The sequence below is a fragment of the Dermacentor variabilis genome, chromosome 2, assembly GCF_050947875.1.
Source record: "Dermacentor variabilis isolate Ectoservices chromosome 2, ASM5094787v1, whole genome shotgun sequence".
Classification (NCBI taxonomy): domain Eukaryota; kingdom Metazoa; phylum Arthropoda; class Arachnida; order Ixodida; family Ixodidae; genus Dermacentor; species Dermacentor variabilis.
The window spans coordinates 101309112-101326434 of NC_134569.1; the positions used below are offsets into that span (position 1 = coordinate 101309112).

The 17323-nt window shown below is 45.4% G+C and overlaps 1 protein-coding gene across 1 annotated transcript; it reads right to left on the reverse strand.

The window, feature by feature from the left end:
* Positions 1-4717: 4717 nt before the first annotated feature.
* Positions 4718-16928, reverse strand: LOC142570914 (disintegrin and metalloproteinase domain-containing protein 10-like). Its single transcript, XM_075679214.1, has 4 exons — positions 16744-16928; positions 8136-8347; positions 6593-6754; positions 4718-5208 (listed from the first exon to the last, which is right to left on the reverse strand). Exons 1-4 carry the CDS (start codon positions 16889-16891, stop codon positions 5203-5205), a joined length of 528 nt encoding a protein of 175 aa, XP_075535329.1. The 5' UTR covers positions 16892-16928; the 3' UTR covers positions 4718-5202.
* Positions 16929-17323: the final 395 nt, after the last annotated feature.

Consider the following 17323-nt stretch of genomic DNA (forward strand, 5'->3'; position numbering starts at 1 on the left):
AACGAAACGTCGTTTTATGCATTGAAGCACAAAAGTACCTGGAACGCTAATGCATTTCTCTACAAAGTTCGGGAATAAATATCTCGAAACTGGTTTCATCCCGAGAATTCGTTCGAAGTGAATCCGCCTCGCGAACTGCTCGGCTAGAATTTGTAAATTGCCATATGTACCATAAGGTAATTAGTTAAGAACGTAATTATGAAATTCCTGTTAATTAGTCGATTATCCATTTAGATTATTTGTGCAAATAATGTCCGCCTCTTCGAGTAGACCAGCTCATGGACTAGAATTGTGCTTTATGCTACAGGCAATCTTGAAACATTTTCGAAAGTGTTTGCGGAAACACCCGGTATTTATCTAGAACATGTGCACAAGCATCTTACGTTCTGTGCATTGAGCAGTTATGGTAACTGTTCATGTTGAAGTTGACGTGTTGTTGTGTACATTTTTTCTAAACAAACGGGATGCAAAAAGGACATACGTGAGTACAAATGATAATAATGTTTGATGGAGTGCGCGTGTAAGAAGGACCTTTATGAGAGTGGGCCAAGAGGAAATCACGGCAGGAACAATAGCACCGAGAGTGCACATTGTGTTGGACAAGGAAACGCATTTTCGAAGCACTCTCCTGACAGCCTTCCTCTACTGGGTCTTGGTCGTACCTCTTGCTATTGTTTGTATGTACTTACTAGAGCGCCTTTCGTTGCCTGTGCAATTTTAGAAAACAACTCGCGTACAGCAACATGATCGCTTTGCTTAGGCTGCTTTTTGAAAATTTACACAGTACCCAGGGGCATACCAACTTACCAACTATACTATTTTCCGAGTGGGGATGGGCAAATCACCTCTCTCTCTCTCTCTCTCTCTCTCTCTATATATATATATATATATATATATATATATATATATATATATATATATATCAAGGTTATCTTCGCAGTACGAGCCGCCTGGGATCGCTCTGCCACCGCTACTCTGTGCGCACTGACTCCCCACGCCACCAATGGCAGCTGCATTACCCTGCATATAATTTCCCGTTTGACTTCTGCAGTGCATGTCCGTTTTTCCTATGCTTTACCACAAAGACCGACATGACAGAGGGTTTCTTCCAAGGGGAGTGGTGGTTAGGTTAGCGCTTAGGTGGTTAGGTTAACCTAACCTCCCTCCCACCCGGCTCTTTTTGGGTGGAAAGGAGGTTGCTTTAGTGGCCACAGACCAATAAACGATGACACGTTCTTTTATATAATGTGTTAATGACATGTTGATTTGTTGGAACATATTCATTCGGGATTATACAAACGTTCACGTTCACGACTGGGCGGAGAACGCATACTCAGAGCGGGCCCAGGTGACACGCATACTGTAAAGTTCGCCTCCCTTGAGGATTACCCGATTGGCATTGCAATAAAAAAGGCTGAAAATGCGTCTTCGTCATCCACAGATCAAGCTTTCAATCGTACATTATGAACCATTACAGTCTAGTGTTGCCAACATTTTAGGAAGCGCGTCACTGAAGTGAGACAAAAAAGGCGCTAGAACTCTATCTGTAACTTTGACGTAGTAGTTCCTTTGTAACAATTGCTACGAACGGGTGGATCTCTGATTTTCCCTTTATTCATTACTTGTCTCCACCTTGCGGATTTCTGCAGAACTACTACGTCAAACACTTGCCTTTGCTTCGTGTTGTCGACAAATTCGACTTCGCCCTGCCATCGGCTAGTCGCCTGGATAGCTCAGATGGTAGAGTGGCTGCCCCGGAAAGGCGGTGGCCCCGGGTTCGAGTCCCAGACCAGGACGAATTTTTCTTCAACTATAAGGCCTTTCTTTCGAGGAACCCGTATGCGTTTCCTTTGCAGCAATTGCTACGAGCGGGTGGATGTGGGATTTTCCCTTTATTCATCTCTATCTATAGCTGTGGATTTTAAAAATATAGGCGATTTGAAACACTCTAATTTAAGCTAGCGGAAAGCAAATAATTTACCCAAAGTTGTCATGTTGGTCTAATGTGTGTGCAGCTGAAGGAAAACAGCAAATTTACAAGTAGAGAGCTTTTAGTATTGTATTTATATCTTTTAGTATTAGTAAATACATTACTTAAGCTAAAGTCCTCTTTAGGCGGACAGGCGAGTATTGAAGTTTAGAATATGAATAGTTGGTGTGTAATATTTTATTCGCATTCGAAAATCTTTTCAGCATTTTCGAATATCAAAACTAACCGAAGAGTTCGAAACAAGCGACTGTTCAAATCGGGCTACTTTTCTCCACCTGCTGAACAAAGTATCATAAATTATAATTATCAGAAGTAAAACAGCGACAAGGTTTTTGACGTAATGCAGAAACCTGATCGGTATTACAAGCTTTGTTTCCGGTTTTGAGAGACCCGCCGCGGTTGCGTAGTTTGTATGGTAGTGGGCTGCTATGCACGAGGTCGCGGGATCGACTCCCAGCCACGGTGGCCGCATTTCGATGGGGGCGAGAACACCCGTGTACTTAGACTTAGGTGCACGTTAAAGAACTCGAGGTGGTCCAAATTTCTGGAGCCCCGAACACTACGGCGTGCCTCCTAATCAGACCTTGGTGTTGGCACGTAAAACCCAATAATCTATTTTTCTTTTTTGAGGTGGAAGTTTTGCGCTGGTTAACACTCCTTGGGTTAGATCTTGTATACTTACGTAAATACCCAACACTGCATGGACGTGGCACAACTTGTGGTGCAATTACTGAAGTATTATTGCCCAACAGAAAAGACACGGACGTAAGACAAGCACACAAAGTTTGCGCTTGGTGTGTTCTTCTCTTACGTCGGTGTCTTTCCTGTTGCGCAATGGTACTTCAGTAATGGGTTACCAACTTGTCCGGAATACTGCACTCATTGTAGTGCAACACGCGCCTAATGCAGAGGTTGTGGATTCGGCTCTCACCGTCAGAAAGCTGAGTTTTCCTCCATTCCCATTGGCCTCTCATTTTTGCACTTCAATTAGAGATTACAAATAGTTTATCCTAGGCTTTCCATTTCTTCATTATCTGTTGTTTTAATATTGTTCTGACTAAGAAATATGTGCGAGCGTTCTTACAGCAGCAGGGCCCTCGGTTCCCCTTCTTCTCGTCCAATACTTTACAATCGGATATGCTGTGCTTATGGCCCACCAATTAGTCATTCTTGCAGCCTAGCCATGTAGGAGTTTTATCTCTTACGTTACAACCAGTGATGTGTTTTTCTTGTAAAAGGCTCTGTATTATTTCTAGGGCACACGAATACCTCCTTAACGTTTTATTTTCCTTTTTCATAACTTCTTATATTTTTTGAACAACTATTTTTACGCGTTTTTGAAAAGTTGGTCAGTTTCAAATGCATGACGTTCTTGGAAAGCTTGTTTGCAACCAGGCTTAAAGGTGTCAGCCGGCTATTCGTGTAGTTCTTTTCATGACTGTTACGATATTAACGATATTAATTGTGCGTGATAGTTGACTGTCTATTCAGTGCAAGCGTGTTCCTAATTATACTGAAACAAATATTCCTGCTGTAAATGTGTGCGTCTTCGTTTGTCTATTAGATATGCGATACTTACTATTCGTATTCGGTTCGTATTTGAAAAAGTCGATATTCGATCGTCTACCTCTAATATATACATACTGGATTATGACAGCTTATATTTTTTATCATCTTTAAATTGGAAACGTTACAAATACAGCACTATTCAAAATAATACAAGAAACGTAGTTTTCCTAGCAGTAAAATGACCCACTTTTCTCCCCCCCCCCCCAGTTCTGAAAGGGGGCAAGTGCACCCCTTGCCTCCCCCCCCCCCGGTATGCCTATGACATGACACGCCTATGCCTACGCCTATGACAGTACCTGTATCAGCCGCCACCATTACTTTCTACCTTGGCAATTGTTACGATAAAGCCTACATAGTCTACGACAACATGGTAAACCGTTGGGCAACTTGATAATCGACACGAATTTAGGAGCTCTGGCATATATATCGTCTCAAAAATGTACGGCGAAAGCTGAGATGAAAAAAAAATAGTACTAAAGAGGTAAGGCTAACAAATGAGTACGATGCCAATAGTGCATTCCTTAGATAGTATAAGAGCAATATGTCTAGACAAAATTGTTGTAGACGGCAGTAGTATCTATCCAGCGTATTGCTTTTAAGCACTATAGTTATATTTTCGGTTTTTCCTTGCCAGCGCCCCGAGTTGATAGACGCACTACTTAAACCCCGACAGACAAAAATCCCCCGTAGTGAAATACCGCAAACAGGGAATGGTCTTTTCCACAGGGCTATTTTATCGTATCCGACCTAGGAATATGAGCAGCGCGCTAGCTTCTCTAAGGAACAGTAATAATAACTACTGGACGAACTGTGCTATCACGCGAGAATCGACGATGTGGGATGGTGTCGTAATCCCGCTCTAAAATTTACTGTGAATGAATCATACCAGTGCTAGCGCACAGCTGGCTAATGTAGAAGGGAAAAAAAAAAAAACGCCACAGCTGAGTCGTTTTCGCTCGTTCGCGTTTCCATCCGGCGTGATATAGCTGGTTCAACGGCCGCTGCGCGCCTTTCGCAAGTGTTGTTTGCGTCTCGCGTCTACGTCTTTGAAGCCGGAAACCCACGGCCGCGACTTGGGTATTTTGGCGTCGAGGCCGCCACGTTTTCACGGCACACTCGAAGGGCAAGACTGCGACTGCTGCGTGGTAGCTAATCGTTTAATAGCACGCAGATAAGATTTTATACTTCAGTCATCGACAAAAAAACGTGTCGGCAAAGAATAACGTTTGCGAACACTCCAGAGCAAAAAAGGCCATGGCGCTCACACATTTTAAACAAGCACATAGTAAAAGCTCAAGTTAGATTGATATCCAAAAGTTTCAAGAACAAATTTTGTTTGATACAACTTGGAGACGACGGGGTGCTGCCTGAACGCCATCTTGCTGTTTAGTGCAGAAAGTCCACCGGCAATACTTGCTCAGTGGATAAATTAAAAATATAAGCTAATCGCAGTTCCAGTTTATCGTCGCACGTAGAGTCGTCTCAGGTAACATTAACGGCTTGTTGGAAAAATAGCGATCACTTCTAAGCCGATTTGTAGTTGCGCATCAGTTCGTTCACCAAGACTGTCCTGTAACGACGGCTGTCCGCAACTTCTTCCTGCCGGAGGATGTCCGTCGGGGAAAGCGGCCACATTGTTGGAGTCAATTCTGCGTACAAATAACAACACGTACACTTTCTGCAAGGTCCCCAAACATTAAAGCAATTACCTACATGGCCACGCTAAAAGAAAAGAAAAGCTGCGGGAAAGTATGCTAGCGAGAAGCAGTTTATCTGAAGTCTCTCGAAACATTTTTCTGAACAGCTTCTAGTAGTCGCCCATGCCATGAAGTAATTAATCATTTACTGAAAATTCCTAAATTATTTGTTGCGCGCGCAGAATGAGCTAAAAATTTTGACGAATATAGTCGGTGGCAACCTAAGTATTACAAACACACTCATCCCAACAAAAACGCAACATACCTGCCCTTCAGTGCTGAGAAGAACCTACCCAGCTCGAGCTTCCTCCCAGTTTAAGGACATTGCTCTGATAACGTAAATACTAGCTTATTCAAATATAAAAGTGTTTTGTCCGCCATCGCGTTGTCTGATAACCAGATGCAATCGCATGAGCCTGTCGATTCCTGGCAATACGCGACATTTTTCTGTCGGAACCTTGGCTGCTCTGTTCCTCGCCGACATGCAACAAAAAGCTCGTTGCTGTTTCAAGCTAAATATTGTTTTTGTCTGAGCACTGATATCAACGTCCCCGTAAAATTTCCCCTAGACGTTCATGTATGATTCTGCAACCAGTGAAATAAAAACTGATCTGTACAGATAAAACAGAACTTTCAAACGCGCAAACCACTTTACGTGAGAAAAATAAGCGATCGTGAATGGCTGGCACATATATTCAAATTATGTCTGAGTTTGACAGCGTATATATATAACCTATTTATTCTTAGGGAAAACACGGGGAAGGCGGGAGGTGGAAATTCAAGACGACGAGCAAACCGAGAACAAGGTGAAAGCAGGAGCCAACGTTTCGACAAGGGGACTTGTCGAAACGTTGGCTCCTCCTTTCACCTTGTTCTCGTTTTGCTCATCGTCTACTTATTCTTAGGTTGTCACCGATTAAAGTCGGTACAAACAGGCAGCAACAGACAGCTGGATTCGAGGAGCGACTTCCTCCTATTACCCTTCTTCTTTCTGTCTTATCGTTCTTCTCTCGAATTCAGTAATGGCCGTTAGTCAGCACTTGCACTGGCGTTTCCTCATATTACGTATACATTCACTTTTGTCGAGCAATGAACGGGGCTCGTCGGTGGACGTTCGTGATTGCTTTGCACTTGGTGTCACCCTGACGGAAGAAATAATGGACGAACATAAAGGGAACAATTAAAACGTGGACGCACGTGGCGAAATTACGGTACGCACGTCCACGTCTTTCTTTTCTTTTTCTTTATGAACAGTCACGAATAATACGAGTAATACAACCGCGAATCACCTTCGCTGCTCGCACTAAACGAGTTAAATTTTGAACCGCGCACTCACGTTGGCGATGGCGTTCACGGGGTGCTTGAGCGTGTCCCTGAGCTTGAGCGGTGCCTTCTTAACGGGGTTGTTGCTCGGCGTGTGCAGTGCGAAGCAGCGGATCACGAACAGCGTGAGCCACGACGATCCCAGGATGACGAAGGCCGCCTTGAACGGGTGATGCTGCAAAACCACGCGCGCGCCCTTCCGTTCGCAACAGAGGTATAGCGCGTACCACATTTACAGCGACAATAAAAGCGCGCATTTTTGACATGTAAAGGTAGAAGCCAAGTTGCCGCCGTAAGTAGCCGTAACAGCCGCCAATAGTTTTGACCCATTGGTCGTTTCAATCGGGTCTATAAGGGGGAACGTCTAGCAGAATAGCATTTATAGGAGCAATTATTAGGCAGAAAAGGGTGTCAAGGAAATTCCACGTTGCCGCAAAACCTCAGTAACCAAATTTACCAAAAACGAGTAGCCAAGCCGCTTTGCATGGAGTGAGATGAAGTTGTGGGCGCGTTCTTCAGGCGCCTCTTAACACACCACCGACATGCCTTGTCATATCCACACAAAAAAAAAAGAAAGAAAGGACGCAGATAAAACAAAAACTGTGAAAGCTGTTTTTGAGTGGCCGACGTGTTGATTATGAGTCGCCGGGATGCAGTACTGACGGGAATCCACACGTCGTAAACCTCGTCAGACATGCTATCGCCTTCAACAAACTCCGTAGCAATATGCAGCACATAGAAGTTGAATTCTGCGCACGATTCCCCTCAAGCTCAATGTCCGTAGGCTTTTGTTTTCTTTTTCTTTAACATCTCACGAAAAAAAAAACCATAACACAGGTGGCGCATAGACAAATGCGTGCGCTGTGTCTGAAGAAGCTAAGCTGTGAGAGATCGCACTTGAGCGCTACCATTCCAACGACCACTGCAGAGCTTTTTTTTTTTCTTTTTGGCCGCGCACGAACACGTGAGTGCGCGGCCACCATAGAGCTTCCCTCTCAGCCCTCTATGGCCTCCCAAATCTATCCGATATATACAGAATGCAATGCAGGGCACTTGTAAGTTTAACAAAGTTGTTTTTTTTTCTTTGTTTTATTTAGAAATTGCCGACGCCCAAGAAATAGCGCAAACGGCCCTGCGCAGCAGCGTTATGCAAACAGACGAGAATGACTTTAGCGAAAAATTTCATTGATCAATGAACTAACAATAAATCAATAATAAAGTCCTTATTAACTAATTTTAAAGAGTATACATCTAAGTGCTCAAGCCCGTCATTATCCATGCCGCTCCAACCGGTAAATTTCTTCACCCATTCGTTGCGATGACTAGTAAAACATATATTTCGCCAAAAACAAAATGCTCCCCGTCAGCACTACCTGTCCGCAAGAGCAAAATTGCTAGTTCCACTATAGTCGACTATCTCAATACCTGTTCAGGCTAAAAAACAAAAAAAAAAAAGACGACCAAGCATATCAGACGACCAAGTGGCGTGTCACTGGGCCGTACAGCCCAGTGACACGCTACTGCAGAACAGGTTCCTGCGGCAGCATATATCTTACCGCGATGAACTCATACAGGACGGCAAAGGGCTCGCCGCCGAAGAGGAAGCCGCTCAGGCTCGTTATGAAGCCACTCGGGTTGATGGGACGGCATTTGTGGAACACATCGCAGTAGCCGCGCAGCCCGTTGCAAGGGGAACCTGGCTGTAGCTTGACACCGCAGTGGCTCGCCATCGCTGGGAATGAGCAGGCCAATTTACAGCTTCCTGAACCTGCAACGACAGACACTTCGTGTGCTCATCTGGAATAAATACGAGAAGAATACAAAAAAAGGGGGGAGGGGGAAAGAAACGCATTTCTTGTAGCAGCGTCTGCTTCACACACACTTTGATATTAAGGGATCGAGATCGCACGTTCAGGCAGGAGACGCAGGAGGTAGAGAAATGAGAGGAGAATATACCGACGAAAAGGCTTCAGTAAAAAATTGCAAAAAAAAAAAACAAGACTGCGCACTACGTGGTGAGCTTCATTTGTGTTCTGAATGATCACTTACCACTAGGCCAACAACAAGTTCTCCAGAAGGCTTCCAAAACAGACGACGCTTTAAAGAGGCCCTAAAGAAAAACATCAGCTATATAGACTGACTATTTTGACGCATTGAAGTATAGGTCCGTCTAAAGGTCAGTGGAGGCTTGCGAATACAAGGTGATAGGCAAAAGTGTAACGTGTATGGCAATGCCGCAGTGAAATTCTCACATAAGTGTGTGTATGTATGTATGTATGTATGTATGTATGTATGTATGTATGTATGTATGTATGTATGTATGTATGTATGTATGTATGTATGTATGTATGTATGTATGTATGTATGTATGTATGTGTCGCATATCTTGGCAGCGTCTTCTCAGCTCTAGTTAATCTATTGTAAATATAAAAACGCATTCCATCACATTAGCAAGTTAGTGATGACTCAATCAGGCAACATTTGTGGGAGCTTACAGGACAAAAAATGTTGCAATGGAAGAGAACGCCATAAAAGCTGCGACGTAAAACTGACTCGCCGGTGAACGGATACATATAAGGGACACTAAAGAGAAAAAAACTAAAATTATGCGGATCCCACGCACGGTGGGAATCGATCTAAGCAAAGTTTTGCATGCTGTTTACTTTGATTGACGATAATCAGCGGTGATGTTGGCGGCGAATGTATGATATCTCCAGCGTTTAGTCCAATACGAGAGTGGTGAATTCGACTTAAACGTCACCTTCCGTGCACCACTGCTGCTTGTCTGCGTAGTCCACAGAGCACACAGGGAGACGTGTTTACTTGAGGCGTTCTTGCGTGTCATTATTCGTAATCTGAGAGGAATGAGCGTTATAATTGCCTCACATGGTACATCGCATCGTGGCAGAAGTGTTCAACTTTAATTGGATTATGGAACTGTACATACTTCAATTAATCATTTCAGCGAAGCTGTTTATGGCTAGGGTTTGTGAAATTTTCATGTGTGCGAGCAAAAACTATCATCATCAGCAGTGGCTTGTGTCACCGCTCGCAGGTCAGTCGTCTTCCACAGCTGGCTCGTTGGCGGCCCTCGGCGTAACCGCACGTACGCGCTCGTGTCACAACTCGCGCCTTCGCCATCGTCTTCAACCGCTAGCTCCGTTGCCACTCATCAGGCCAGTGTTCCCATACTGCCCCTCCCTCTGCAAAGGCGCCGACGGTACTGGCCCACTGTCACTCAATGCGCTGATATCTGTCTAAATTCTGTGACTCAATATAGCGCGAGATGAAAACACAAATGTATATAACGAATGTGCATAACGAACGTGCATAACCAATGTATAACACGAATGAACGCGAACGTATAAAAATAAATGTGTGCGTACGTTTCGTCGCGATGTCCTCCACATAGTGGAATCGCTCATGATTAGAGTTCTTTTTTTTTTAGAATTATGTATACATTTATATATACAAGGTGTCCCAGTTAAGTTGGACCAAGATTTTAAAAATACCCAAGAGCTCTAGAGAAATCGTACCGACTGCATAGTAGCCATGGTCGTATGTACGTATGGCCAGTATTTCTTTCATACCGAATTATTACTTAATTACTTTCTATTGGTGAACTTCTTAATTATTGCTTGAATCGCGAACATATCAATTACAAAGTTGGAGGGCACCTTAAGTAACCTCCGAATCAAGCATTTCTTTCGCGCTGAAGTGGTCCTGGTTGTCTTTTTCCAAGAAAAAAAACAAAAGCCCGCGAAGTACGCGATATACGAAATAGATGCGAACTCGCACGCCGCTACTCAAGCGCCTACAAGCAACCATCGAAGATATACGGCTGCATTCTCTTATCGCCACATCGTACAAGGCTCCGCTACGCTTATCAATGCGTCAGCGGCGTGTTCTCTTGATACCGCGACCGTCACATAACGTGAAGCCCTGTATCGAGCTGCAGCCGCTAGTAAAGCCGTGTATCCGTGGCTATTCGCTTGGGAACGCTCGAGTAGCGGCGCGCGAGCGCGTATCTGTTTCGTATTTTGGATGTTTCGCATGATTTTGTTTTTTCTCGCAAATACCAACGAGACAAAGCTGAGCACTAAACAAATGCTTGATTCGGAGGTTACTTGAGGTGCCCTACAACTTTGTAATTGATATGCTTGCGATTCAAGCAACAATTAAAAAGTTAACTAATTAAAAGTTATTAGTTAAATAATACTTCGTGAGGGAAAAAAAAACTGGCCGTAAGTTCACATGACTGCGGCTTCTATGCAGTCAGTACGATTTCTCTGGAGCTCTTCTGTATTTTAAAATCTTGGTACAAGTTATCTGGGACACCCTGCATATTCGAGGGCTGCACTACATCTCGCTGCGTAGCGAAGACGCTCCTGTACCGCGCGACGCTTTTTTCGGGCGTGGGTGTCCTCGACGCTGAGTGCTCGCTTTGGAGCCATTTTGCTGGCGCGTGTTACGTGCTTCTTCTGCATACGTAACGAGCACGCCGTTGAGAGGCCAGCTCCAAGCGCTCTCTTCAGACTAAGGACGATTGTAATGTAATGTGGATGCGTAAACACCATGAATAAAACTAAAGGTAACGACCTTCCTCATCACCCAGCCTCTCCTTCTCCTGGCCTCCTCGCGTTTCGCTCTTTCTCTCGTCGCTCGCCCTCGCAGTTTGGTCGTTCGCTCCGGGGCCGCCCATGGCTCCGGGCCGAGCAAGGCCGGGGCCAAGGCTTCCTTATTGTGTGCTGTGCTAGGAGCGATGATGGAATGCTATGAAGCTGGCAGAAGCAGATGCTTTTTGTGCTTTTTCAGCACAGTAACTGCACACTTCTTTTGCCGCTTTGGGTTGGCTGCCTGGTTCCAGTTAGAAGTCTTTTGAGGCTAGTTTCGTGGACAAATTCCTTCGAGTGTCGAGTTCTAGCACAAAAACCAGAGCTCTTTGTCTCACCAATAATGTATGAGTAATGCACGCGATGTTTATATACATGCCAGAGCATTGAATGTTATGTCATCCACGGCCATGCATTGTAGTCGCAGGCAAAAAAACAAAAACAAAAAGATAATGTCGCGGCTTGAACAGATCAAGCCGCTTTGCAATTTATTTGTATTGCATTGATCAGAATCTTTATTTGGCTTTCTTAAGACACTTTCCCGACGTGAAAGGGCTGCGATGAAGTCAATTAAGGTTTCGCTGGTACACGCGAAAGACGGTGCGTTTGCGTGTGAGCAGCACTATGTAGCATCTACTGATTCAACAACTCGTATGTGTTTGTGCTGTTAGAAGCGCGTACGTGTGTACTTGCGTGTACCCAATTGACAGCCGTGTGTCGAGTTTGTGCAGTCTCATAATTTAATCACCTTAGCACCACAATGACCGAAAGTAAGGCGCGTGATATGTTGGCCTGAATAACGCGAGCGTCACGTAGAAACGTGCACGATCAACGCTGAGCACCTCAATTATTCTCGTCATTTTGTCAAGGCGTTGGCACCTCAGTGAAAGTAGTTTTACGCCTTTATGACAAACTGGTGCCGCTCGCTCTCAAGCGCAAACATCACAGTAGAACCTGTACTTCGTTTGTAAGCAAAGCGTATACAAGGACGGAAGTTACGCATAGAAATGGTTCCTATCAATAGGCACCTTCCCCCTTTTCTTTGCGCAGTTTCCGAGTCAATATGAGCCAACAAACTCGTGCAACCACTTCATTCTGACGAGATGGCGAAGGGAAGAAAGACTACTCACAATAGTGAAAATCATTTACACTTGGTAATGAGTAGCTTGTCCTCGAAAAATATATTTGCAGTGCTTAACAAAGGCATGGAAGGACAAAGCGAAGCATTCTCAGTATTACACCAATAACACGTGTTACATTTTCAGCACGACATATTACAGCACACAGCCTACGCACTTCATAGCTTCGTACACTTGTTGACGATAGCGCAATCAGGCAAAAAATATCTAAAGCGAGCACCGAGAATAGCACTCGTGCATAAGCTTGCCCTGAACTCCGTAACCTGCCACCAAAGAAAAATTCTCAGTTCGTACACTTTTGCACCTTCAGTACCCTAAATTCAATCCTTAACGTAAAACAAAGCAAACAGAGTACTTCAATGACACGGGTAGCCACGAAACTTAGCCAAAACATGCGAAATCCTTTGCCAATGCCGCGCAGTGGCAACAAGACGGCGAACTGTCATGGTGGCGAGTGCACCGAAACACGCAAAAGAAGAAAAAGTAGAGAAAAGGTTACGAAAAATACCACCTGATGCGTTCAACCAATTGGAAGCCGCTGACCTTCTCTCCTGCCTCCTCTCATGCTCCTCGCCGTAGCTGCGGCGGCAGGATAAAACTATATCGCTACCTGTCGCTTTGTTCAAACTATATCGCTACCTGTCGCTTTGTTCAAGGGGTTTAGGGATAAAGTTCCTTGATAACTTGAAAGTAACGCCACTCTTTGATCACTGCTGCCGCCACGCAACCTCCTCGCCCCTTGCGCGTGTCCCCCCGTGGGAACTAGTTTTGCTCCCGTTTTTTTTTTTTTTGCACAACTATTGGTCTCGTTGCCGTTGCCCTTGGAAACGCGTGGATCTTGCGTTTTGGTGTCATTTTACTTTATCGTTGGCGCCATTTTTCTCCTTAGCTCGGCTGGCTCTGCGGAGCGAACGTTGCACGCTGTGTTTCCTGCGGTGTTGTGCAAGCGCTATGCTATGCTGTAGCGCATATAACTGCAGCAAGAAGCCTGAAGATCGTTATGCAGTTTTTATGGTACCGCAAGGAAAGCGTGACGGCTTGCGCAAGAAGCAGTGGCTGCCCAACATTGGCCAAAATAACTTTGTTGCAACAAATAATAATTTTCTTCGCGAGGTAAGGCGCCTTTCTTATTGCTCGTATCAAAGCATCCCCTAATGCTTCTTTTTATTGCTCTTCCGGCCTGCTCATCAGCATCTTACTGCGAAAATGTGTACGTTACATAAAAATGGGGATGTCCTTAGATGCTGAATATTATGCTGGGACTCATCACCTCACATGTGGTCAACTGTTATTCAGTCGAAAATGCAGCCCTATAGGTTCTGCTTTCCGGTCTGAACAATTATGTGCCAGGATACGTCCTCTCGATTGCACTTTTTGTGGTTGTTAGGATCCGTTTCCTGTCTGACTGAAAATCGAAATATCGGCTTGTAGATGAGCGTTTTTCCCTAGCTTACTTCGATGTGTGCGTCAGTCACTTAGATACGATGAATGCAGGCCACGAAAAAGAATAATGCCGAGCATACCCGTAACATTGCGGGTGATGAGCGCCAGCTAGTCTACATTGCGGTTTTAATGCGGAAGTTTTCTTTGGCGAGCACGCCGGCCGCATCACGCGAAAAGCGGAATGCCTTGTATCTGCGCAAAATTGCATAATTTGCACAGTTAAGGCATTTAATCGTTTTGATAGTGTAAATATAGATGATTGGTAGCTTCATCAGCGATAAGGAACAATCTACCCCTCCCCCCCGGAAAGAAATATACAAAGGGACGCATATAAATACATAGGCCTCCTTGGAAAATGAATGGGGAAGCTTATAGTGAGGGTGGGTCAACTTGAAATTTGTAGTTGCGTCAACTTGAAACCTGGAGCTTGGCCATCTGAAAAGTGTGGGTCGGCCAAATAGAAATTTGGACGTGGATCAACTTAAATTTGGGCGTGGGCGAACTTAAATTTGGGGTGGGCCAACCGATGCTCGAGGTTGGGCCAACTTGAAATTTCAGGGTTGGCCAGCTTAAGTTATGGGTTAAGTCAAGTTTAAATCTGGGGGTGGGCCAGCTTAAATTTGGGGGTTGGTCAACTTGAAATTTGGAAGTGGGCCAAATGAAATTTGGGGTCGGGCAAACTTGAAATTTCGGGGTGGGCCAATCTATATTTAGGAATAAGCTATGTTGAAATGTGGACTTGGGCTAACTTGAACTTTATACGCAGTCCAGCTTAAATTTGGGGGTGGGCTAACTTCAATTCGGGGGTATTCGTTCACGTACTTAGACAACTCCAGTACAGTTTCTGCATTATTTTGCAGTTCTTGAATTTGCTTTGAGTTGGGCTGCCAAGCGCGCATGAGTGGGTGACGATAATTGCTTGGTTAGCTCACAGAAACAGGCAATGTGCAGGGGGTATACACATGATCGCGCACGCTTTCTCGAATAAAATTGCGCAACCGTCCTATTTAGTTTAGAGACCACAGTGCAAAAGCTACTTTCACACTGAGATGACAAACTCATGGACGGACGATGCACTAGCGACTAATTCATAAAGAAGCACGCTGAATATAATACCTGCAGGGCACATTCAAGCACATACAATAAAAAACAAGTCAAACGCAGAGGGATGTGCCCCAAGCCATCCTACATCAGATGCACAAGGTAATGCATCTTATTCTGTGTAGAAAACATGTCTGTAATATAGAACTTGTCACAAACCTCCGTTTACATCAGTATGCCCCTTTCATACGGCTTTAAGAAGAAACCTACCTCCTCATAAACGTTACCTTTAGCATTCTCGATGTCGTAATCACCATATTTAAAACTTTTCTACGCCAATGGGGTGCGCAACTAGCCCAAAACCATGTTCCTCCATCGTATATAGCAGCCAGTCCGCGAGAGCGAAGCAGGAAGAGCGTGCCATGAGCAGCGCGCGCAGCTGGCGCTCGAGGAGAATCGACGAGGAAAGCGCCGAAGGGAGGAGAGTGTCGCTACTTTCGTATAATCAAGGGGTTTTAGGGATGCGTAGAACCCCTTAAACTTCGTAAAGTAGCGACACTCTCCTCCTCTGCCTTCACTCCTCCTCGTTTCTCCTCTCTTTCACGCTCCCTCCTTGACCGTGGCGCCGCCTACACTGCTCGAGCGTAGCAACGGCGCCAACATGCACTCCTCGCCACTCCGTAGACGCTTCTCGAGCAAAAGTGGCGCTGATGCACGGCGCGAAGGCCCACGTGATGCTATTAGGCCAATAGCGACGCGGCGTCGGCCTCTGCCAGAGCACGCGAGGAGGAGGCGGCATTCTTCAAAGCGTGCCCCTACTTTGCGAAGTTTAAGGGGCTTTAGGGAAGCGTGGAGGCGAGTGCTGTCTCGTAGCGTTGCGAGAAACCCAGCAGCGCGCACGGGCAGGGATTCATGGATGTTACGAGCGTCCCCTTTGGAATGGGCTGGTGGGTTTTGCCATTAAGCTGTTGTTATTATACCGCCTAATCGCCCACCTATGTTAAAGAAGAAAAGAAAAATCACGATGAATTCCCATAACCAAACTTTCTGAACCCCTATCGTGACCTTTGTTTTTGTATACGCCTCCGTTGTTTGCCGTTTCCCTACTTTCCTTCCACCAATATTCCAATCACCACTTACTAATCTGTACTGCGGACATATTTACTCTGCTCTTGCTGAACCCAAGGGGTTCAAGGAGGCCAGTGAGTCCTAGATCGACCGCTGGACAGATATCTTCGCATTCTAATGCAACATGCTCCACCCTTTCCCTAGCTTTACTGCAGGAAGCACACGCTTCTTCCTTCTTATATCTCGCTTTATAAGTGCGTGTTCCAAGGCATCCTGATCTCCTTTCGAAATGTAATGAGCTTCCCTTTGAGTTATCATAAATTGTTTCTTTCCTGATTTCATTTTTTCCTCTTAAGTAGATACGCGTGGCAGGTTTCTTTTCCATTGCGGCCACCCATGAGGTTATTTCAGCGTCACTGACTTGCCGCTTGACGTTCTTTGTTGCTGTGCAGCTCACCATATAGGACGCATACTTGCTGGTAAGTTTGCTAGTTCTTTTTCTCCAATATGAATCAATGTTATTCCTGTACAAATACCTGAACACTCTCCCAGCCCATTTAGTTCCTTGCATGCTCCTCAGTCTTTCAGTTTTTTTCAGTCTATTTTTTTTTTACTGTAAATAAAATTTTGTTGGCGCACATACTACGGCACGCACCATCGGCAGCCGTCCCACCTGCTTGCTTTATTTTCCTGTCGGTTTGGAAGCATGTCACATTTGACAACCAGCTAGAACTGACAGGCAGGTCATATTGACGAGAAGCAAGCTCTCTCCCGGTGTGAGCGACACTGACCAAGCGACGGATTACAAATCACACGGCGCCAGCTGGTCACAACGAGCACCGCGCCGATTTAGCCCGTACCTCGTTCCTGGCACGTTAGCAAACACTGCTCGTCGAGGCTGAGCTCAGCCCCGCTGCGGTAGCACTCGACCAGGCCGTACTTCGCGCAGATGGAACCCGAGCACTCGCCGGCGATGCACACCTGCGTGTTCTTGTTGCAGGCAGTCATGTTGGCCTTGGCCGCTGCCTTGGGACACGCCGCGTTCTGCCCGGTGCCCGCACGGTTAGAAGTCAAGGGGTCATCGCGAGGACATACAGAAAGACATTCAACAGGAGCGGACGCTCCCGTTATATAGCCAAGCGGGCCCAGCTGCCGGCATTAATACCTGAACCACACCTCCGATTTCAGTTTCGGGCGCGCGCGTTTTGAACGCGAGCTGGTACGCGTCACAACGGCTGCATTGCTCGGCGCGGCATTTTTCTTATCTGCTTCTGCTGCTCAACCGCGCGCTGTCTGTGCGGAATCGTTTCATTATTTAGTAAAAATGATTGCGAACGATCTTTACAAGCCTCCGTCGAATCTGTGTAACGTGCAATTTCATGAATTAGGCGCAAGACGCCTTGTGAAATGAGGAAACGTTTATTTTGCTGTATGTAAATG